The 23,938-nt window shown below is 45.7% G+C and overlaps 1 protein-coding gene across 5 annotated transcripts in view; it reads left to right on the top strand.

The window, feature by feature from the left end:
* Positions 1-23,938, top strand: part of Vps13d (vacuolar protein sorting 13 homolog D) — a 229,558-nt gene that overhangs the window by 133,615 nt on the left and 72,005 nt on the right. For all 5 annotated transcript variants that reach the window (XM_036179299.1, XM_036179301.1, XM_036179300.1 and 2 more), the window contains 8 exons: positions 1,025-1,204; positions 3,661-3,777; positions 4,621-4,770; positions 9,373-9,522; positions 10,413-10,509; positions 12,838-12,986; positions 21,362-21,496; positions 22,536-22,703. In XM_036179299.1, coding sequence (XP_036035192.1) covers positions 1,025-1,204; positions 3,661-3,777; positions 4,621-4,770; positions 9,373-9,522; positions 10,413-10,509; positions 12,838-12,986; positions 21,362-21,496; positions 22,536-22,703 — 1,146 coding nt within the window. The remainder of the gene's footprint in view (positions 1-1,024; positions 1,205-3,660; positions 3,778-4,620; positions 4,771-9,372; positions 9,523-10,412; positions 10,510-12,837; positions 12,987-21,361; positions 21,497-22,535; positions 22,704-23,938) is intronic.

Here is a 23,938-nt window from a genome sequence, read left to right as displayed (position 1 = left end):
AGGCTTGTTAGAATTGGCGGGTTTCGGGTCTGACCCTGACTTTACTTCTAGTTTTTTTAAAAGCCCATGTAATTCCAATTTTCGTGGAGCATTTTCCTCCCACCCAAATCCCTTTTTAATGTTTGTTGTTTCCTGGATCTGCCCACCATGTCTTTGCTGTGAATGTGTTTTGGTTAGGGAACCGGGTTTGTTTCATTCCTATGCTAAATACAGCAATAGAAGGCTTGCAAACATTTTCTGACCTGCCCTTTCCAAGTTATGTACCTACTTCCTAAACTCACCCTTATGAAAGGCTTTCCTTGTATCGAAGCCTGTCCTGTATGCCTTTTCATCACTCAGTACTTAAAATGAATGAAGATGGGTGGGCATGGTGGTACCTACAATCTCATCAGGAGACGAGTTTGAGGCTGCCCAGGCCACAGAGCAAGGCCCTGTCCTGAAAACCAAAACAAAGAAAAAAGATTGAAATATTTGTTCTATGGTGTGTCCCCACAGGCCTCACCCTGTCGACCTACATTTTGTGTTGGGAAAACAGCAGGCCTATGACTTTTCCCCAAAAGCTGTATTAACAGTTTTGATGTGGTACCGATTTGGTTGTTTAGCAAACATCAGCTTGGGGGAAATGTTAGTTCTGAAACTGGCTTTTAATTGGAAAGCTGAGTGATTAGTGATCAGTTTTATAATATTTAAGGTTTTTAGGAAAACCTCAATGATAATACTCAAAGAAGGTGATTGAGATTTATTATAAGGTAGATAAAACCAATCCACTATTTGTGGAGTTACCTCCTACTGTGTGTGTGTGTAACCTTCCACATTAATCAGTAAACATACCTTGCCATTTTACACAGGCCTATCATTTTTTAAAATCTGTTAGATAATTTGTAAACAATTTAAAAATCTTGTTAGACAAGATAACAAACTGTGACTCCCCAATTCAATTCATTTATTTCCCAGGTGCTATGTTGAATTGTCCAAGTCTCTGCTTTGGCCTTTTCTTGTATCTCTTTACTTTGACGTCTTTTAGGCCAAAGGAGGGCTGTCCGGATTGTTTGATGGAGCTGAAGTTGTTCTTGGTCCTGACTCATCTGTTGAGCTGTTGGGACCAGTTCCACCAGAACAACAGTTTGTTAACCAAAAAATGAGGCCTGGTTCCGGAATGCTGTCCGTCAGAGTCATCCCAGATGGACCCACTCGAGCACTCCAGGTAGGACTAGCACTGACAAAGCCATGCCTTTCCCCGTCCCGATGGTCGGTTACATATGTGCTGAGTGTGCTCATGCTGGATGTGGGCCATGCTGTCCTTTGTAAGAAAGGGCTGCCTCTCCATTACAGTGAGAAGTGTGGAAATATTATAGTATGGAAGTGAATGGGAATATAAAGATTAGCCAAGTCTAAAAAGGCTTAGGAGTTAACCAGGCATGGAGGTGATTTTTCATACTCAATACTCAAGAGGGTGAGGCAGGAAGATACTGGAGTTCAAGGCCAGCCTGAGTTATATCAGAAGACCTTTATCTCCAAAGTATAAGAATTTAAATAGATAAGAAAAATAATAGTGATATTCTCTGTGTAGTTAGCTATTATACTAAAACTTTAAATAATTGGTGTGTGAGCCCTCCTGAGAAGAGAGAAGCTTTCCTAGCCAGACAAGTACAACCTGTGTCGTGAAGGGAGGAGTGAGGGTGTAGAAGAGTCTGGGTTCTGAGGCTGAGGGAACTTCCTACAAGACGTTAATACTCAAGCTGAGCACTAAGGTGATAAAAAGAGTTAACTTGGGGGAGAAGGGAAGGCAGAGGGCTTTGCTGTGATGGGCATGTTCACACAGAAGTAGTTACTGAGCAGCTATGGAAACCAGGCCACATTTCAGTTACTAAGCATGTGACAGTGAGCAGACCTTCAGAATTTTGTCTTCATAGATAGTTGATGAGAGATAAACATAGTACATTATTATATTAAGATTCTCTAGTGAAAAGAACTACTAGAATGTGTGTGTTTGTGTGTGTAGTTTTTTGTTTTTGTTTTTTTGAGACAGGGTTTCTCTGTGTAGTTCTGTCCTGAAACTCTGTAGACCAGGCTGGCCTTTAACTCAGAGATCCTCTTGCCTCTGCTTTCTGAGAGCTGAGATTAAAGGCGTGCACCACCACTGCCTGGCTATATGTATAGATAAAAGGGAGCTTATTAGAGTGGCTTATAGGCTGTAGCCCAGCTAGTCCAACAGTGGCTGTCCAATATAGGCTGATAGTTGTTAAGCCATGAGGCTGTATGCCTCCCCTAATTTTCAGTCTATGTTGTAATCCTGAAGAAGTAGGTTCTAACACCAGTGAAGGAATGCCTCAGTGGCAGGATAGATGAACTTGCCAGCAAGAGTAATGGTAAGCAGGCAAAAAGAAAAGCCTTCTTTATTCCATGTCCTTCCATATAGGCTGCCACGAGGTGTGGCCCAGATTTGGGGTGGGTCTTCCTACTTTAAATGATTGATTAAGAAAACTCCATCAGTGTGCCTAGATGCTTGGGTTTTAGTTAATTCCCAATGTAGTCAAGTTGACAACCAATATTAACTATCACAGTTATTTAGTATTTGGGAAGCTGATTAGTGAAGAGATTGACCAATTGCATATGGTAAGAAATGAGGACACATGCTCAGCCTGGAAGGAGGGGACAGGACCTGCCTGTACTGAATCCACCAGGTTTAAATGAATCCCCAGGGGTGTCTTGGTCCTGGAGGACATGGGAATGGAGGGGAGGGGTTGGGGGGAAGGTGGGGGCGGGAGGGGGGAGGACAGGGGAACCCATGGCTGATGTATAAAATTAAAACACATAATAATAATAATAATAATAATAATAATAATAATAATAATAAAAGAAATAAGACTAGAGACAGGATTGAGCCTGAGATTCATACTGAAGTTAGAATGTTTTGTTCAAGGCAGGCAGGAGTCAGGGGTTGGCATGATAAGGATTTATCTGCAATAACTACATTGGCTACAGTGTAAAGACTGGAGGCAGAGAAAGCCCAGCTAAGAAGCTCTGGCATGATGATTGGAGATGGTGGCTTAGAGCAAAGTGCAGGGTGAGCGTGTGAGGTGCAAGAGAGAAGCTAATGCAAAGGAAGCTGAGTGGTCAGTGACTGGGTATCGATGAGGCTTGAGGCAAAGTGGCCTCCAGGAATCTGTTCTAGGCAGCAGGGAAGACAAGGGTCCACATCACTAAGCAAAATACAGAGCAGACTTGAGGAAAACAGAAGTTATGTTGGCACTTGCTGAACTAAGGTAGCCTCATGATTCTACATGATGATGTCCAAAAGACATTGTGATGTCTGGTCTGAGTCTTAAGGTGAGATACATGCTGGAAATGCAGACTCATCAGTCATAGAGTAATAGGGAATGCGGGAGCATTCTGGTACAGCACATCACACTCCACCATAATCTGTAGTGCTGCTTTACAGAGCCATCTACTCATGGCAAAGCAAGTGCCTGCCCATGCTCTGTGAGACCTGCCCATGCTCTATGAGGATAAAGTGCTATCTAGACTCAGAATGGCACCTGTTTGCCCTAGCAGCCTGGGAAGCCATTAGCTTCCGTAGGTTTCCTGGGCATAGAGTGACTTATGACCTATAGTTGACATGAAGGCGTAAGCTCTCATCTTGTTCTGTTTTGACTTCAGATAGCAGACTTCTCCCAGCGGAAAAGTGAGCGCTCATTGTATGAAGTGGAGGAACTTCCCGTTACTGAGCAAGAGCTGCAGAAACTGAGGAATCCAGACACACAGCAGGAGTTAGAAGTGAGTTTACTGGTTTATTTAGACATATGTGCATGTGTGTGGGCATGGTACCACTGCATGTGTGAGGTCAGTTCTCTCATCCTACCTTTACTGAGAGCCATCTTGCCACTCCAAGCAGTAAGTTTTTTAAATGCTGCAGATTAGTTTTCTTGGTCATTAGTTGAGAATTTGCTCTGTGATTGTGTGAACTCTGACTGTGGGGTGCTGTTTCACTGTGTTTACTGTTAACCACACGTGTGTTTATGTCATGCAAGTGACGTCTGGAGCTTATGTGGAATCACAGACTAACAGATGTTGCTCAAGTGAGATGACAAAAAGGAAGCTAAATGGTCCAAATTTTAATAGTATTTAGAGAAAAAGAAAATTTGATTTTTTCCCTCCATCTGACTCAAATGCTTATTCCTTTCTCTTTGTTTGGGTTTTGGGAAGAGAATGACAAGTTTGAAATCGAGATGAGATGAGCATGAGGCAGTATGCTTATTTGATCATGTTGAATGGTGTTTAATCAAATGCCTGTGTGGAGCCATGTCAGGAGCTGTGGAAGTGCACAGAATAGCCTGTGAGGAGCTCAGGTCCCAAACTGGGAGAGAGATTCTAGAATATTCACTCTACTGTATTGTACTGCACGACATCTATTGATGCTAGGTGAGGGGGTCCTCACATCCCTCTGCCATTCTGACTAAAGTGGAAGGCTTCCAGAGAGATGAGGACATTGGGCCCAAAGGTGACTGGTGAGGCTCTCGAGAGCTTCTCCGCTCTTCTGAGAAGCGTTCATGCTGTGTCCTCTGGCCACTGTGAGCTCTATTATAAGCAGGTCATGGCAGTACTTTGATTTCCTTTCAGGTGCTGGTGCGCTTGGAAGGTGGGATTGGCGTCTCTTTAATTAATAAAGTCCCAGAAGAGTTGGTCTTTGCAAGCCTTACAGGAATCAACGTCCACTACACCCAGCTGGCAGCCAGTCACATGCTCGAGCTGAGCATACAGGACGTGCAGGTACCAGAATGAGAGTGGTGTCTTCGTGCTCTGCCCAGATCAAGGGTGTCTAAAAACATTGGAGGAGTGTCCTTTCTTTTTTAAAATTGCTTTCAACTATATATATATGTCTGCATGTGAATAGGCATACGTGAGTGCCAGTGCCAAGGGAAGACAGAGCTGTCCCCCTAGATCTGAAGTTAGAGGCAGTTGTGAACCATTCAACATGGGTGTTAGAAACCATACCCAGGTCCTTTGCAAGAGCAGCAAGGGATCTTAACTACTGTGCCATATCTCTAGCCCCTGGAGGAAATAACTTACGATCTTCAAAAGAATCATCCTGTGGGGGCTGGGGATTTAGCTCAGTGGTAGAGCGCTTGCCTAGCAAGCTCAAGGCCCTGGGTTTGGTCCTCAGCTCCAACAAAAAAAAAAAAAAAAAAAAAAAAAAAAAAAAAAAAAGAATCATCCTGTGAAGTAGTTTCCACCCCAGTGTGTCTCATAAATTCTCTTTGTGTTTGAGATAAGGTCTCACTATATAGTCCTGGTTGGCCTGTAACTTACTATACAGGACCAAGCTCCTGAATGCTGTCCTCAAAGGCATGCTTATTCATGTCTGGTGATACAAATACAGATGAATTCCAGATGCTCTAGCTGATGTATAAGTAATTAAGATAACCAATTGGGGTGTGTGTAGCTGGTGTATGCACAGTATACATGTGGAGGTCAGGGGACAAAGTCGGTTCTCTCCTTTACCTGGGTTCCAGGGCTTGAACTTAGGTTGTCAGGCCTGCATTGTCAGGCCATGTTACCAGCCTCAGGTTTCCGGAGTCCTGTAGCTGTCTCCTGGAGGAGTTGGGGTCATCATAGGGATAAACAAAAGGCCTTGACTTCTGCTTCCAGGCAAGATGGAGTAACTGAGACTGGTTCCATTCTCCTCTTGAGATAAACCCTAAGACTACATACGGTAACAACAGCTTCAGGACACTGGGCACTAAACCACAAAGGACAGTGACCCGTGAGAGAGGAAATTAAAGAGGTGAACCTTATAACTGACTTAGCTTGAGATCTTTCCAGGCTATGGTCCTGGGAGAGGAGCCTAGAACAGAGAGGCCTGCAAAGTGGACTCTAGAGAAGACACAACTGAGCATCCCCAGGGACTGACAGCTAAGTAGATAGCAGTGCACCTGTGTGGAGAGGGCTGAGGTTTGGCAGAGTGCCAGCCAATCTGTGTGAAGAAGCTTCTCATCCAGGAAGTTCTGAGGTAGCAGGCTGTGAGCTGTACTGGGAACCCCAGAATTTGTGGGACATTGAGAAAAGTCTCAAGCAAGTCTTACCTCCATGGTTTATTTGCCCCAGATTGAATGCTACTCTGACCCTGTCTTGAACATCATGAAAGAAAGATCTGAAAGGATCCTGGGGAAATTGACTATGTCCCCAACAAGCCTCATAATGTGCAAACATGACCAGCACCCAACAAGGCAAACCTGACAGGCTTACAGACTTTCAGCAGCTGCTCTGTGTGTAGATGACAGAACAGCACACTGTGAGGACGAGAATGCTTTCAGGATGGAACCAGTGCTAAAACAGTTGTCAGAACATATTAAAACTGTTATTGGAACTGGAGTTTTGTATGTTTAATAAATTCAGTAGAGACCCAGAAAACAAAAACTTGACTTCAAGAAATGAAAATTCAGTGGATGTATATAACACACAACCTGGATGGGGACCCCAGTTGGCCTTCCATGACCATGGGCTCCATGTCTGTGCTGAACATATACAGGCCTTTCTCCATGTCATTGTCTCCTAATGAAACATAGCCTCTTTCATAGCACTTATATTGTATGAGGCACTGTAAGCCATTTAGAGACTGTAAAGTATGCGGGAGGCTGTGTGTAGCTGTGTGCAAATACCACACTGCTTTATAGGCTAGAGCATTCATGGATTTTAGCGTGCAGGGTATCTTGGAACCAATTCCCTGCCACTGGGGGACATTATAGTCAGGTTATACAAAACCAATAGTAAAGTAAATCATAGCTAAATATATTACATACAAAGGAACAATAAGATGACAAAGATAATAACAACAGATTTCTTGTTGGGAAAAATGCAAGCGAAAAGACGGTCAGCGATGTCTTGAAGTATTGAAAAGGTGCAAAAAGCTGTCATTCTAGAAATCTGCTCCTAGAAAAAGTGTCTTTCAAAAATAAGGATCTCAGTGTTCTATTGCAGTGAAGAGACCATGACCACAATAACGCTTCTGAAAGGAAGCATTTAATTGGGACTAGCTTACAATTTCATAGGGTTAGTCCATTATCATCTTAGTGGGGAGTGTGTGGCACACTGTCGGGCATGGTACTGGAGAAATAGCTGAGAGTTTTACATCCTGATCCTCAGGCATAGGCAGATAGTGAGCCTGGGCCTGGTGTGGGCTTTTGAAACTACAAAGCCCACCCCCAGTGCCGGCCACACCTCCAACCCTTACCTGGACTAGGGACTAGACATTCAGGCAGCTATGGTTCTCATTCAAACCACCTCAAAGGTAAATCGAAGATGTTCTTAGACAGAATTGATCAAAGGGGTTTGTTATCACTGATCACAACTTCCAAAAGCATTAGAGAGCAGACAGAAAGCGGTGCTGCCATGAAAGCCATGCAAGACCAGGCTTCTTAGGTCTGGCTCCTGAGGAGGTGTGGCTGCTTAGCCAAGCATGGCAACACTGTTGGGTGTCTGCACCACATGTAAAAGTAAAATGGTAACAACAATGATGTGAAGTCTGCAGGTGAGAAATGCAAACAGCACTGTCATTTTGTACATGAACTGGTATGATGTCATTTAGTGATAGACCAACACATTGAGTTAAATACTCTAAACTTCCCCAAATAATCATAGTTGTATGTAATTAATAAAGTGGAATAAGTGCCTGGTGGATCCAAGAGAAGGCAGGAAATGGGGAAGATAGCACATGGGATGGATAACAAGCCATAGAGAGATGGCAGACAAAAATTTAATGGTGCCAGTTAATTGTCAGTATGATCAACATAGGTCAGATTGCATAAAAATGCAAGATCCAACTGCCATCCACAAGAAACACACATTAGTAGGACCTATAATCCGCAGGAAGCCGAGGCAGGAGGATCTTATGTTCAGGGTCAGCATGTGCTATGTAGTGAGACCCTGTCTCCAGCCCCCATTCCCCCCCCCCCCCCCCCGCCTCTACCCCCCACTCCTCCCACCCCCACCCCTGTTAGCTATAAAGACACAATAGGTTAAAAGGACCTAAGGGAGGGGGGAGCACACTACACTTTTAACTAGTCTTGAGGAAGGAAGTAGGAGTCACACTGATTAATGTCAGAACAAAGAATATTAGCAGAGATAAAGAAGGTAATTTCCTAATGATAGGAGAATTAATTAATCAAGAGGACCTGACACATGCTAACACTGATATGCCTAATCACAGACTCTAGCCTTCTGACATTGTGACACTGTGTCATCCTCAGAAACCTCACTTGAGAACTGTGCAATTGAATTACAAAGAAAAAAACCGCAAAAAGAAAAAAAGAGAAATCTCAGGATGTTTTAATAAGTTTATGATTTCATGTTTCGCTGCATTTGTAGCTGTTCTGGGCTGCACATGGCTCAGAGCCTGAGGATTGAACATACCTGATTAGAACTTTAAAATTAATAGAAGAAAGCTCGTGAGATGGCTTGGTCGACAAAGGCACTTACTGTCAGGTGTGTTGAGAACTGACTTCCACAAGGTGTCCTCCAACCTCCACACGCACACACATGTAAACCACAATCAGTTGTGTTCTCAGCCTGGTATATGCAGTGATGAGCAAGAGACCTGTCTCAAACAAGGCAAGGACGACTGGCATCCAAGGTTGTTCTCTGACCTCCACACATGTGACCATGTGAACACATACCATACACACCTGGATGCATACACAGGCACAAAGGTTTAAAAACAGAAAAATTGGAAGAGAGCAATAAACACAAACAGCAAGGAAAAAACACTGAATGTATGAAATTGAATCTATGATTGTAGTAGAAAAAGATTGGTAAAATCAAAAGTTGTCTTTGGGGGCTGGAGAGACAGCTCAGCCCTCAGAACTCTCAGAGGAGCAAAGTCTCTGCTCTCTCTTGTCTTCAAGGAGCTTGGAGTGAGGTAGAAGCATCAACAGCATATCAGTAAGAACCCTAGCCTTGGGTGGAGGTCAGGGCACAACTTGAGAGGATCAGTTCTCTCCTTCCACCACAGGAATACTAGAGATGAAACTCAAGTTTTCAAGCTTGACATCAAACACCTTTATCTGCTGAGCCATCTTGCTGGCCCTGTTGTTATTTTTGAGACAGGGATTTACTGTGTAGTGCAGTCTGGCCTCAAGTTCTCAGTTCTCCTGTCTCCACTTTCCTAGAGCTAGAATTATGGGTATGTACCATGTTGCCCATTGTCATCACCACTGGTCTTGGATGAGAATGTGTAGGTGCTGTTGCTGTGAGGTGGCGGGATGGCCAGGGGATTCGAGTAACCTACATAGTATGAGGCATAAGGAAAGGTAAAAAAATGACAACTAAGCAGCTTGTCTTGTTTGTTTTTGCTTTGCTGGCTTTTTCTACCCCCAGGTGGACAACCAGCTCATTGGTACGACTCAGCCCTTCATGCTCTATGTGACCCCCCTGAGCAATGAGAATGAGGTCATTGAGACTGGCCCTGCTGTGCAAGTCAATGCAGTGAAGTTCCCCAGTAAGAGTGCGCTGACCAACATCTACAAGGTGGGCGGCCAGGGAGGCTGGGGGTGATGGCATGTAGGAGGCACACTTGCTTTCTCATAGCCAGGTTACAGAGCAAGCGGTGGCATGGTGTGTGCACAAAGGTGGCTCTCAGGGCTGAGCCACATGTGGCTTTTGTTTGACCACTGAGGGAAGTGTTAGGAGCACCTTTTCTTGGCATCCTGTATCCTTAGTTGTGTTTTCAGTGACCTTGTAGCTGAACCTTTGATAGTACTGACCCCATGGAGGCCAGTCTTCATTCCTGAGTGAAGCAGTATCTTGCAGGCTGCTTGTTAAGGGTTGAGCAGTTTGGAGGTACTCCTGAAGCGCTATGAGGGGACTGACCTGGAGCAGACAGCATGCTATGTACACTGCTATCGTTGTTCTATCAGCAGAGAGCTAAAGATGAGAGCCCTCTCTTTCCTAACGGGGTCCCCAGGTAGAAGCCAGCTGTGATAGCAGTAAGCTGCAAAAGTGGAAGCCCTGTTTCTGGTCTTTTGTTACTGATGCTGATGGGACCAAGCTTACCCTCAGCCCTCCACCACAGACACAGTCATGTAGCTGTTGTTCACTGGTGAGGCCCTGGAGACCAAGCAGAGGTGTGACCAAGTGTCTACTGAACACTCAGAATTCTGTTCACTGTAACGAGACAAAGCCAGGTGAGCCACATGTGGTTTATCATTAGATCACACAGGTAAAGAAGTGATGAGGCGGTCTTGCTTTGCTGCCCAGGCTGATCCGGAACTCCTGGGCTCAAGCAAACCTCTTGCCTCAGCCTCCCTAAGTAGCTAGAACTATAGTGTCACCAAGCCTACCACACTGAGGCCTTTTAATGGCACAAATGAAAACTGCTTTGGCATTTGTCTATTAACCAGAGTTTCTTTTCTCTCTAGCATCTCATGGTCACAGCCCAGAGGTTCACAGTACAAATCGAGGAGAAACTGCTGCTCAAGCTGCTGAGTTTCTTTGGCTACGACCAGGCGGAATCAGGTAAAGCTGCATGTTTTACACTTCTGCCCAAGATTTGGTCCACAATGATGTGTTAGTCTGTTTGTAAAGCACAAGTAGTCCCTAGATGCCAACCAAGCTGGCTCTGCCTCCTAGCCTGACCTAGCAGGCTTAGGTTTGCAGTTCAGTCCCTCTCTTTCCAAAACCACTTGTCTGAGTTATGTCCTCAAACTAGGCAACCTCTAGAGGGTCATAGTATCCTGGTCTAGCAGCTGGCTAGGAAGCAGTGCACCCTCCTCTGCGCTTTGCAGTTTCTGTTCCTCTGCTCTCACATGAGAGATGACTGTCATTTAGCAGGCCACTTTATTATGAAACCAGCTCTGGGCCAAGGGTCAGAAATGCCTTTTTGGTGGTTGCTTTGGTTTAGTTTGAAAAACAAAAACTGGCTAACCTCAATTATTGACTTCTGACATCCGTGCCTCTGTGCCTTAATGCCTTTACAAAGGTTTCTTGTGCTGTCCTCTGGTCTTGGGAGAGGGAGTCAGATCACTATCAGAAAGTATGCATTTCCTGCAGAGCTGGAGGGAGGGAGAGCTCAACTGCTGCTGCTTAACTTCCTCTTCACAGCCTTTCTGCTGCTCTGAGCTAACTGCTGAGGGCCACAGCTAAGAAAGGAGCCAGTGGTGCACAACCTTTTAAAAGACTGATTGTGTGTGTCTGTGTGTGTGGAGGTGGTGTGTGTGTGTGGGGGGGGGGGGGTTGCAGGTGCCTGTGGAGGCCAGAAGAGGGAGTCAGATCTCCTGAAGCTGTAGTCATAGGTGGTGGTGAGCTGCCCAATATGGCTGCTGGGAAGTGAACTCAGGTCCTCTAGAAAAGCAGCAAGTGCTCTCAACTGCTAAATCATCTTTCTGGCCACTTGGCTAATTTTTTGTTTGTTTTGAGAAAGCCTGTCTCTGTAGTTCATACTCAATCAAGTTCATAGTCTTCCATGCCTTCGCCTTTTCAAACCTAAACTAAAGAAGCTTTTGTTCTGGTCTGCATTTGTCTACCATGGAGGGTAGTGTGTGTGTGTGTGTGTGTGTGTGTGTGTGTGTGTGTGTGTGTGTGTGTGTGTGTGTCTATAAATGCTAAAGGGAACATGTATATACACTCCCACAATGCAACGAAAATAGTTTTGTATTTATACTCTGGTTGTAGAATTCAGCTTTTAAATCTCCAACACCGCAAATAAAGTAGAATGAAGCTTTAACAGTATTTAGTATTCTCTAGGGATTTTGCTCAGTGGTACAACATGTAGGCAGCTCTTATGAGGCTCTGTGCTGAGCCCTTAGCGCCTCAAAAAGAAAGCAAGTAAGAAAGAGAAGGAGACAAGCATTTTGGAGGAAAAGCAAGGTGCTGTCTGTCTAGTGGTATGCTATCCACTTTGGCCTGAGTTCCAGTTTATTTGGAGTCACACAGCCCCCTGAGTACCCAACATCCAAGCAAATAGGTAGGCATTCTGTGTGGCTCCTTCCCAGTAAGATTCACTTCAGGGTTCCTGGGTCATGCTTTTCCTGTGTTCTTGTGAGTCCTTTTGGAAATCTCTTACAGCATTGCCCGGAGCACTCCGGCTTTTGTAAGGACCGCGTCGGCCTTTCATTATTCTTCTGCCACTTCAGTAAGCAGTCTGTTTCCCCATTACAGAAGGCTGGTCTCCCGTGGGGCATCCTTCAGCTCTGAGTAGAACTGATAGCAGCTTTAAGGAGCTGTGGGCATTCTCTCTGGTTTTCCTTTGGAGACACAGGAAGTCAAAGGGAAACCTGCTGCCTGAATGGATGCTGTGCATCTTCTCATGCAAAGAGAACATTGCTATTCTAGCCCACGCCCCTTCTTTGTACTCAGGGGCTGGCCAATAAAAACTCTGGCCTTGACTCTGTGCTTTTGAGACTCGCACTGCTGGGGAGGATGCTGCTGGGGAGGTGTTCCAGCACTTTCTCAGTGCATAATATTGCTTGTGCTGAGAGTGTCCTCTTTGGTTCAGCTGTACCGCACCCTAGATTCCTATGACCTGGATCATTGGTACTAGTAATGACAGTAATAGTTCTGGAAAGTCTGTGGCCAGCAAGTGAACCTGTGACCTTTGGCTTTCCAGGGTGAGGTCTGCTGGGTGGCACAGAGTCACAGGTTAACAGATGAAGATAATCTAATCCAATTTACATCGGATAACCAATGTAAAAGCCCGCTTTCATATAGAAATAGCATCTGGAAAGTGACTAAGAAAGTGAGATGGCTACATTTTGTTTATATAGGTTTTTTCTGTGAGGGCACACATGTTTGAATCATGATGCCAACAGCTTTTGGTTTTGTTTTTTGCTTCTGCCTTTGGACCAGAGGTGGAAAAATATGATGAAAACATCCATGAAAAGACAGTGGAGCAGGGAGGAACCCCAACTCGATATTACTTTGAGAATCTCAAGATCAGCATCCCTCAGATCAAGCTGAGTGTTTTCACTTCCAACAAGCTGCCACTGGACCTTAAGGTGAGCTGACAGCTGGTGTGCTCTCAGGGAATGTGTCTTGACTGTTCACTGTCTCTGTCTGAAATCAGCATCCATGACATTCATTTTGTACCTTTCCTTTTACAGGTGTTCATTAACTTGTGTAATGCTCTTTTTGCTTAGTGTTTGGGGATAACTTTGCTAAAGATCAAGGCATTACTAAATAGGATAAAACAGGATTGTGAAACATTCATCTGCTCTTTGGAAAGCTCTAGGCTTACCTCAGAGCAGTAGAAACCTCTTCCCTGGGCTTTGTCCATGTTTTAAGTGAGACAAAGACAGTCTTTCCTTTAACGAACTGCCCAGGTCTCTTTCGCTCTTTTCTAAGATCTATTTCCACTGTGCTGGCTATCAGATAGGTCTGCCATCTTCCAGGGAGACTCAGCTATAAGCTTGCTGGGATGTGGCCTTGTACAGCTTCAGGACATAACCCTTCTACCAACCGTCTTGATCCATGGTTGACAGTTACAGCCTCAGTACCACCTTCATTTTTAGTAGCAAAGAATATTTTAAGGAAGGTCAAAGGCTGACATTCAAATCCAAGTCTGTATTGTGTCTGGGTTCCCCACTGTGCTGTGCTGCCCACCCCACACACCCCCTGGGACATAGAAGAGGGTGTTGTTAGATGGTACGTCCTCAGTGGTGTCCTTGCTAGGTAGGGAGGGAAGCTGAAGTCTGTGTTTCATTGTTTTATCCTGTATAGTAGCTAAGTGATGCTGGAGCAGGATAGGGCAGGCGGTTGTTCAAATGCCTCTCCTTCCTTTGATTCTACCTGCTCAGGCTGGCAGCTATTGCTTCTGGTTTTTGTGATGTGCTTGAAGACAGTTGTCCAGCCCTGCCCCTTCCCACCACACTCAATTTCCGTACAGGACCGTGCTGCCTTCTCTCGAGATCTAGGATGGCCGCTGTGTTTCTACAGAGGACCATCTAGATGGCTGATGGGTTCAGATGCCCGTGCAGGTTAGGTTGCAGGGTCTGCCTGGTGGTGCAGGGGGCCTTCAACCCAGAGCATGAGGAGGGGGTAACAGCCCCACTGCAGCCCATTGCTGTGGGTGGGGAGTGGGGGTCCAGTGCTGCTGAGTGTTCAGGTTTTTAAAGAGAGGCTTGAAATCTGCGTTTTTCATATGGAATCTCCTGATTTTTAAATGTTGGCAACCAGTTAACATTTTTAAAACAACAACAAAAAGCCAGCCTTGTGGGCCTGACAGAATACCTGTGTGGGCCTCCTGTGCCACAGCCTGCCATCTCCCACCTTCTAAAACAGACACACAAGTGGTGAGACAGCTGTCTGTTCAGCCTCAGATCCTGGAAGATCCTGGGATAGAGGCAATGGCTTCAGTGAGTGCAGACTCAGTGAGTGCAGACGGGGAGGGCCAGCTGGGTGCAGGGCAGCCTCCTGGGAAGAGTGGTGCCGTCAGCACCCTTCTTTTCCCACTGCCCTGCTGCATGTGTTTCCCAGGAGGCTGGAGATACTTAGAATTAGCCAGGGAGTGAGGGGAAAACCATGGGAAAACTACTGTCTTGCTAATATCCACAAGTATCCACTTGACTTTTGTGACCCTTGGAATGGGTTTGTTTGATAAAGTCTGTTCCCTCAGAACACTTGGCTCTCAACCAGCAAACCAATGCTAAGCATTTCCTGCAAGTGGAAGACTTCTTGATTTAAAATCATCTCTTTAAAGAGCACAGACCCCCAGCATTCCTCTCAGAGTGCTCCCAGCAGAAGTGCCTGGTCCCCAGTCTTGGAGTACTGACGCCATGAGTGCTCTGCAGTCCTGGGGTACCGATGCCATGTGTGCTCTGCAGTCCTGGGGTACCGATGCCACATGTCCTCTGCAGTCCTGGGGTACCAACACCATGCATGCTCTGCAGTCTTGGGGTACTGACGCCATGTGTGCTCTGCAGTCCTGGGGTACCAATGCCATGTGTGCTCTGCAGTCCTGGGGTACCAGTGCCATCCATGTGTGCCCTCAGTCCTGGGGTTCCGATGCCATGTGTGCTCTGCAGTCCTGGGGTACCAATGCCATCCATGTGTGCTCTGCAGTCCTGGGGTACTGATGCCGTGTGTGCTCTGCAGTCCTGGGGTACCAATGCCATGGGTGCTCTGTAGTCCTGGGGTACCGATGACATGTGTCCTCTGCAGTCCTGGGTTGCTGATGCCATGGGTGCTCTGCAGTCCTGGGGTACCAATGCCATGGGTGCTCTGCAGTCCTGGGGTACCAATGCCATGGGTGCTCTGCAGTCCTGGGGTACCGATGACATGGGTCCTCTGCAGTCCTGGGTTGCCAATGCCATGGGTGCTCTGCAGCTCTACTGGTGGTGTATATGCTCTGCTGAAATGAGCTTGTCCTTCATGTTGACTATCTTCTTGGTACTCTATTGGAGGACCATTTCCAGAGCACTATTCAGCAGATGGCATGGCATACCTATGTTTCAGGCGGGGTGTTGAGAATTGGGACTTCAGAGTTGAGCTCTGGGCTTGTGGAAGTCACCATGTTAGCATACCTTGAGTGTTCCTCCTGGAGTCTGGGAATCCTAAGATAATATCATTTATGCAGAGTTTCCTAACAGAGTAACAGCCCTTTATTAGGAGCTCTTAGGAAGGGCAATATGCTCTTTCTGATGAATATGGAATCACTAAAAACATGTGCTTAGGAAATGAAGCCTTCTCCTTGAACAGCAGCCACAGGAGTCTGACTAAAAGGTAAGCCTGTCTTAGTATTGAAGGAACAATTGCCTCCATTCTCTGGATTCCCAGGCAGGAGTGAGGCTGTCAGAAATCTCAGAGGGGGGCCTTTTCAGGTTTACACTGAGGTACATTGTTGCCAGATGCAGTGTCTGTCTGGTGACTCAAAGGCATCCACACTGTCCGGGTGACTCAAATGGGTCTACATCTGCTATCTTTGTTGAATTCATGACTGACAGAAGAAGGGAAGCCAATATTCCATTTCATAGAACAAGAATACAGCTGCCCCTCCCTTCTACTCATGCTCTGCATGGAGTTTTCATGTTAGAGATGCCATGTCATATTGAAAAACCAGGTAGCTTTTATATAGGGGTTTCCCCAGCTCTTTTAAAGATCAAAAGATACCAGGGGGTCTTTAAAAGGTTTCAAAAGGTGGCCTACAGCAGGCTTTTTCCATTTAGAGCATTGGGGTATAACAAAAGAAGGACCTTAATTGAGCAATCTAGTTTGGAAGAAAACCCACACTTTAATGGTCAGAGAGCGAGCGGGTGGGGGTATGGGGGGGATTTCAAACAAAGACACTATTTAAAAAGCCTAAAACTGTCTTCTCAAAGGCTTGAAATAATTTGTTGGGAAACTTCAGACCCTTTACTTTTTCCCTCCCCTCCCTAAATAAAAACCAGATTTGTTAAAAGGAAAAAAGATCCAGTATTGTTAATTGTGTTTCAGAAAGTGCCAGAGAGGGAAGTAGTCCCATAGCTTTAAACACTGTCCCCAAAGGGAAATCGGCAAATACCCTGCTTCACATAAACAGGCTCTGTGTGCCATAAATAAACCTTTAGAGAATGAATTCCAGACAGTTTTGTTTAGTGTGGGATAAACTGAGACAAGGAAAGGACAAGGCCCAGGGACTAGCTGTGATCTGAGGCCTCGTGGACAGGTATTTCTTTCAACTGGGTGCCCTGTCTCTGGAAGGCTTCAGCCACTTTGTCTGGGAGGTGGGAGCGGACTGTTTCCTATTTTATCAAGAACTTAGGAGCACAGAGTTGCTTTCTTCAGAATCCATTTTTCAACAGGAAACTGCTACCTGAGTAAAAAGCGTCAGTGCCTCATCCTACTGTATGTGACCATTCACTCAGATCATCTGGAGGAGCAATCCTGTTTGGCTCTCTGCTCCTCTAGTCTTCTCCTTCCACTGAGCACATCAGCCTGAAGGTGGCAGAGGAATTCATGCCTGCAGGCCTGCCCTGCGCCTTTGCAAAGGGACCCACCGGGGCAGTCAATGACTAGGTGAAGACAGTCTCACTTCAGCTCTTGGTTCTTGGTTCCTGGTTCCAGGGCCTGTTGTGGACCTTGGCAGCCTGATAGAGGTCAAAGGTCCTTGCAGCAGTGTACCAGTCACTTTAATGGTAGGTCTCAGTGAGGAAGTTGCTTTTTTTTTTTTTTTTTAACACTTCCTCTTCTCTGAGAAGAAAAGTAACACTAGGAGCTGCACTGGTGAGGCCATGTGCCCACGCTTGAGTCCCCTTCACAGCATGCTTGGCCTGAGGCTAGGAATAAAGGAGTTAAGCTGGCTGACTCCAGTTTCTCTGTCAGTGAAATGGGACATTTAGGCACGCTCTCTTTGGTGCCCACTCACTCTTTGGTGGGGGGTGGCTGACTGAATGGCAGAGAGTTTTGAGAAGAAATAGTGGACCTCTCTGGCCTCTGTGATTTCTGCCAACTAGGTAGCTGCTGTTAAAAACCACACATTCAAGTCTGGGACCTCTCATGTCTAGTCTTGTGACTTTAGGTCATGCACTTAACATTTCTTCAGTTTGGGTGGGAGCATGGGGTTAGGCTGGCCTTGAATTTAGTCTGTATCTCAGACTAGTTTTAAACCTGGCAACTTCCTGCCTCAGCCTCCCAACTGCTAGAATTAGAGGTGTGTGCCACCATACTGGTAACTTAAGGATGTTCTCGGTCCCTGAAGTTCTTCCTTCTGATACTACCAGTGACATCCCATGGTACCAGACTAGTGTCCTTTCCCTGTCTCTGTCTCTGTCTGGTCCTCTGCTGTGTGGTATTTGACTCTGGGTTCATGTCACCTCTCTTCTGGCCCTCCTTCCTCTATCATGTTTCTTCTTGGCCTTTTTTGGTGGATGTTCCTTTGTTTTTGTGTTTGTTCTTCTCCATGTTAGCACCAGGCTTCGTTCTATGAACTGTCCGGTCCTAGCACTTGGCTAGGTTTCTGTCAGGTTATTGGTCTTTGTTGGTCTTTTATCTCTTCTCATTTTACAAGTTATAAAAGTCTTGTCTTTGGAAGTAACAAATGTTTTTCAGGGCTTAATTTTTATTTGGCTATGTGTATGTTCACACCTGTGTGTGTGTACAGTCTAGAAGACAACCTTAAGTGTTGTTCTTCAAGAGCTAGTCACCTTGTGTTTTGAGATAAGGTGTCACTGACCTGGACCTTGCCGATGAGGGTAGGCTGGCTGGCCAGCAAGTCCCAGGGATCTGCCTGTCTCTGCACCCCCTCCCCTCCCTGCTGTGATTACAAGTATGAACCACCATGCCTAGTGTGTGTGTGTGTGTGTGTGTGTGTGTGTGTGTGTAAGAGAGAGAGGGGAAGAGAATCAAACATGATGGAAGCCTTAATGGGATGGAAAAGCTTTTGAGGTCAAAATATATTCACATCACTTCCCCCTTGCTCCACTCCAACCCTTCCCATGCACCCCACCTACCATCTCCCGAATTCATGGCCACTATTTCTTTGTTGTGTGTATATTCCTAAATATAAAAATATAATCTGCTCAGTCCTCATAAAGTTACTATGAGACTTGGTTTGCAGGCTGACCTTGGTATTGGATCACCAATAGCTGGTGTGTGATGGTCTCCCCGGTGCTCTTAGCATTCCTTGATTGCCTTAGCTCTTGGTCTGTGCATGAGGTTCCATGAGATTTCTCTCTTCCATGTTAGTGTGCCTCTTGGTATTGTTCTTGTTTAGATCTCGTTTAGGCAGCCATGTTGATGAAACATCATGAATACAGCTTCTCTGCTATTTCTAGGAGATGAAATTTCACAGCAAACTTTCTGTTCTCTCTCACATGTCCGATGAGTGGGGCTGGCTGTCAGCAGAAACTTTCTAGTGACCCTATATCTTCTTTTTTGTTGTGTTTTTTGAGACAGGGTTTCTTTGTGTAACAGTCCTGGCTGTCCTAGAACTCGCTCTGTAGACCAGGCTAGCCTTGAACTCACAGAGATCCACCTGCCTCTGCTTTCCGAGTGCTTGGCATATGCCACCACCACCTGGCATGAGCTCTTATCTTTAAGGAAAGTAATCTTAGCTTCCCCATACTGTCGGGACATCAGAAACAATGGTGTAGGCCTGAAGACCTCTTGAGGTTGAGGCTCACTGATTTCAGGGCCTCACTTCTGAAATAAATGTCAGCAGTTATTAAAGAATCTGGTGAAAGGAAAACAGACTTTTCATAAATGCACCAAAATATATCCATAGAAGATGCAAAGAACTGCAGCCATTTTAAAAAAAGATTTATTTATTTATTAGGTATACAGTGTTCTGTCTGCACATATCCCTGCAGGCCACAAGAGGGCACCAGATCTCATTACAGATGGTTGTCAGCCACCATGTGGTTGCTGGGAATTGAACTCAGGACCTTTGGAAGAGCAAGCAGTGCTCTTAACCTCTGAACCATCTCTGCAGCCCCAAAATCTTTTTTTTTTTTTTCCCAGACAGGGTTTCTCTGTGTAGCTTTGCACCTTTCCTGGAACTCACTCTGTAGCCCAGGTTGGTCTCGAACTCAGAGATCTGCCTGCCTCTGCCTCCCAAGTGCTGGGATTAAAGGCGTGTGCCACCACCACCCGGCCAGCCATTTTTATCTACCACAGGTATTTAGGGACACACTGAACAGAAGATGTACAAGGTATTCACATAAAAAGAAGGAAACGTTGGTGACATTAAAAAGCCTCTCTAGATTAGGGAGGAGCCTTGTTACCATAGCAGACACTGGACAGTGTGAAGTTTCCCTTTCCTCAGTTGACCTATGGGTCATAATCCTGAGGACATTGCAGGATTTTGTGGGAGAGGTTTTTTGTTTTATTTTGTTTTTCTCTTCAGAATTTATAGTGGACAGTACCCAAGATAGTCCTTAAGGAAAAAAGGGAATTCAGAGCACTCACAGATCATTACAGGACAACAGCAGTTAACATGGCAGCACTGTGGTGGGCAGTAATAGCCACGTGACTGTCACTGCCTGCAATAGGAAGAGGCCATGTGCTCAGTACTGCTTGGGCAGATACTGTCTAGAAAGGTGTGTGTGGATCTCTGGTCACATAAGAAGCAAACTTGCGGAGTCACTGTGTGAGTGTGAACAATAAAGCAGATATGTATACTGAGGTCCAATGTGCTCATTCTTTACAAGCCAGCAGTTCTACTCCTAGACACGCACCTAAAAAATAGATAAATAAAATTCATACACATTCACCTAAAATGAATGTTTATGAATGCCACAGCCACTTCACTCATAACTGCAAAAGATTTTCAATGCCTGCGTGTGGCAGTGCACACCTTTGATCCTAGCACTCTGTAGGCAAAGACAGGAGGATCTCTGTGAGTCTGAGACAAGTTGGGTTTACATAAAAGTTGCAGGCCAGACAGGGTTACATAGAGAACCAACCCTCTTGTCTCAAGACAAGACAAAACCCAGCTTTCCACCAATACTAATGATAAAATAGGATGTTACTTGTGTGATGTAATATTATATAAAAATGAAAATTAATAAGATATAGCTATATGCCACAGCCTAGTGAAAATACAGCAAAATACTTATTAACAAATCTATTTATGTAAAATGCAAATCAGAAAAACCCAATCTGTGGAGGGAGGAAAGATTGTCTGTGCTGGAGGCAGGTCTGTTTTCAAGGCAGAAATAATAATGCACTTTCCTACCTGGGCACTGGAGAGATGGCTTAGTGGTTGTAAGCATTGTAAGCAAGAAGACTGGAGTTGTGATCCTTAGAACCCCACATAAAATGCTGAGTAGGCTTGCCATCCTACCTGTGGTTCTGGTTTTAGAAAGCAGAGAGGAGATTTCTGAAGCAAGCTGGCTACTAAGACTGGCTATTCGGGAGCTCTGGGTTTGATGGAGAGACTGCCTCAAAAGAACAAGGTGGAAGAGAGTCGAAGTTTCACACATCAGCTTTGCATTTCAACACATACATGCTCGCACATGTGCACACTCTTGTGCATATAACCATGCACATACACACATGCATGCACTCCACCCAGAAACATGCAAGTGAAGATAAGAGGCAGAAACAATAAGAAAAAAAAGAAAACAAAGTGTTGTGTGTGATGCTCCACTGTCCCTGTCCAGTGTTGTGTTAGTCAAAAAGGAGAGCTTGGCAAACACAGGTTCCAACCAGACCAGAAGGAATTCTACTGTGAGGCTGACGGTGTTTGTTGCTGTAATGCTGAGATGGGTGTGACTTTGGGTAATAGATTTGTATGTCTTTTTTTTTATATATATATATTTTACTTTTATAATTATAGGGGAAACCCATATGTTTAACTATTAATCCATAAGTCATAGTTTGTCATGGATTCGAATTATAGCACCCCAGAAAATTATCCTGTGTCTGAAATCTGTAATTTCCTTTCTTACCTAACTAGGCCCTGAAAAGCACCCTGGGATTCCCACTCATTCGGTTTGAAGATGCTGTGATCAATCTGGACCCGTTCACTCGGGTGCACCCTTATGAGACCAAGGAATTCATCATCAATGACATCCTCAAGCACTTCCAGGAGGTGTGCATGCAGATGAGGAGTGGAGTGTGGCAGGGGCAGCCAGGGCCAAGCAGCTTTATTTGGGGTGTTGGGAATCTTATTACTAAGATGTCACTACCAAGACATGTCACAGCTCTGCTGTGTTGTGGGTAGGTCATGCCCCTTGCCCCCCATAGATATCCTGAGAATCCCAAGACTGACTTATAAGCTGTTTGTCTTGTTTCTCAGGGCCAGTCCCAGGGGCTTCCCTAGGTTAGTCACAGTTCTTAGTGGTTTAGTTAATGCTTCAGTAACAACACAGAGTACTATGAACTCTTTATGTACCAGGCATGGCCTCCTTTCAACAACCACACCACTGTTCTTACCGCCTGTGAGATCTTGACCTTGAGTTGAACTTGACTTTAAAAAAAAAAAAAAAAAAAAAAAACCAAACTGGACATTTTCCATTTTATATTTTTTAATCTAGACTGCACAGCCCCAAATATAGAGCCTTTAATGGATTATCATATCATGCAGAATTTCTTAGTTTTCACAGTCAAAGCTTACTCATTTCCTTCCCTGTCTGGAGATATTTCCCCCGCTACCTCTAGGGAAGTACACAAGCAGGTACTCCTGGAATCAGGCAAAGGGCCCAATGAGGGTTTGCTTGCCAAGATGGGCACCCCCTCTCCTCGAATGTTCCAGCTGTTTGTGCACTCCAGACCACCCCTCCTCGCTCCTGCCTGATCAGGAGAGTATGATGCTTGTTCATTAAAAATCCCCAAAGAACCTTTCCAGTCTCACAGCTGCTTTTATTCTCCTAACTGGCCTTGAAGCCTGTTTTTAAGTGTATTGAAAACAGTCCCCTGTGTGTGTGTGTGTGTGTGTGTGTGTGTGTGTGTGTGTGTGTGTCTGTGTCGGGTAAAGTTTAAGGTCATTCATGAGAGCACAGGAGGTCATTGGTGGGTGACGAAGATTGAAAAAGTCATTGTTGACAGTACTGGAGGATGAGAGAGATCCCTAACCTCTTCTTGGGGACACTGGTACTGACATGGCTTTCTTCCTCCATTCCATCCCACAGGAACTCCTCAGCCAGGCAGCTCGGATCCTAGGATCAGTCGACTTCCTTGGCAATCCCATGGGCCTTTTGAATGATGTTTCTGAAGGGGTCACTGGACTGATAAAGTATGGAAATGTCGGGGGCCTCATAAGAAATGTTACCCATGGAGTGTCAAACTCTGCTGCTAAGGTAAGGGAATGGCAACAAGATAGTGTGATTAGCCTGAAGAGGCCTCTGTGTCACTGGAGTTCCATTGGTGATTAGCTGGCCTGGATAAACTGTAATCACACCCTCTCCTTCCTTGCTGAAATCCTTTGCCTTCCCTCTGCTGTAGAGGTCTGCCAGCAGGGCCAGTGAGCATGCCCCAAATCATCTTTCTTTCCCCTGTCCTGGCTCTGCAGCTTGCCTGGTCAGTTCAGTAGTCTCCTGACCTCTGGGCTTTGTGTATCCTTCCCAATACCAACAGGATGAACTAGTTTTTTGTAAACATGAAATTGAGGGGTTGAGGATGTGGCTCAGTGGTAGTGGCTCGTGGCCCTTAACCGAGCATGCCCAAGGCCTTGGGTACCATCCTTGGTACAAAGTAAAAACGCCCAAACCAAACAGTATAAATTGAGCTATGCCTTCTGCCTGAGATTTACCAGCTAATCCCCACAATTCCATGGAAAGTCTGAGCTAGTGGGCTTCAATAGCACAGAGGCCCTGAAAGCCATGTGAACCTAGCTGTGGGAGGACAATGGGCTGTTCTCCTGTATCTTGTAGCCCAGTGACCTCTTGGTTCCCTGGCATCTTGCTTGGTGGGCATTATGATGGTCTACTGGTGGTATTCAGCAGTGGTTCTGTGTGTGAAGGTGGCTGAGTGCAGCAGCTGTCCGTGGCATACACACTTTGTCTGAGAGCCTCATCTTGTTCCCGGAGAGCCTGTTTCCTTCAGGTTCCTCTCTGCTCCGCCGTCTGTTCATGTGGACACTGTCCTGTCAGTCAGGAAGGGAACCTGAGGGAGCACTTCCTATGGGCCTGACTCCTCAGAGGCCCAGGGCTGCTGGGAAGGAAAGTGGCTCTGGGAAGGCAGCCACCCCAGCCCCTGCCTCGCCCCGTGCTGTAGAGCAGGTGAATAGTTTTCCTGCTTTGTATGTGGTCCTGTTCGTAAGGTGCACAGGGCAGGGAGTGGGTGTCTTTTCAAGAGTGTTACCAGGGAGGACAGCTTTCCTCAGATCAGTGTCTCTGAGGCTGTGGTGTTACTCGGTCATAGCACAGGTGTTTGCCTTGTGGTTCACCACAAAGAAATCTTGCTTTCGGAAGAAGGAGAAGGAGAAGGAGAAGAAGAAAAAGGAGGAGGGGGAGGGGGAGGAGGAAGAGGAGGAAGAAGAGGAAGAGGAGGAGGGGGAGGGGGAGGGGGAGGAGGAGGAAGGAATATTTTAGAG

Source organism: Onychomys torridus, chromosome 2 (genome assembly GCF_903995425.1).
Source record: "Onychomys torridus chromosome 2, mOncTor1.1, whole genome shotgun sequence".
Taxonomy (NCBI): Eukaryota; Metazoa; Chordata; class Mammalia; order Rodentia; family Cricetidae; genus Onychomys; species Onychomys torridus.
This window is presented reverse-complemented; position numbering and strand designations above follow the sequence as displayed.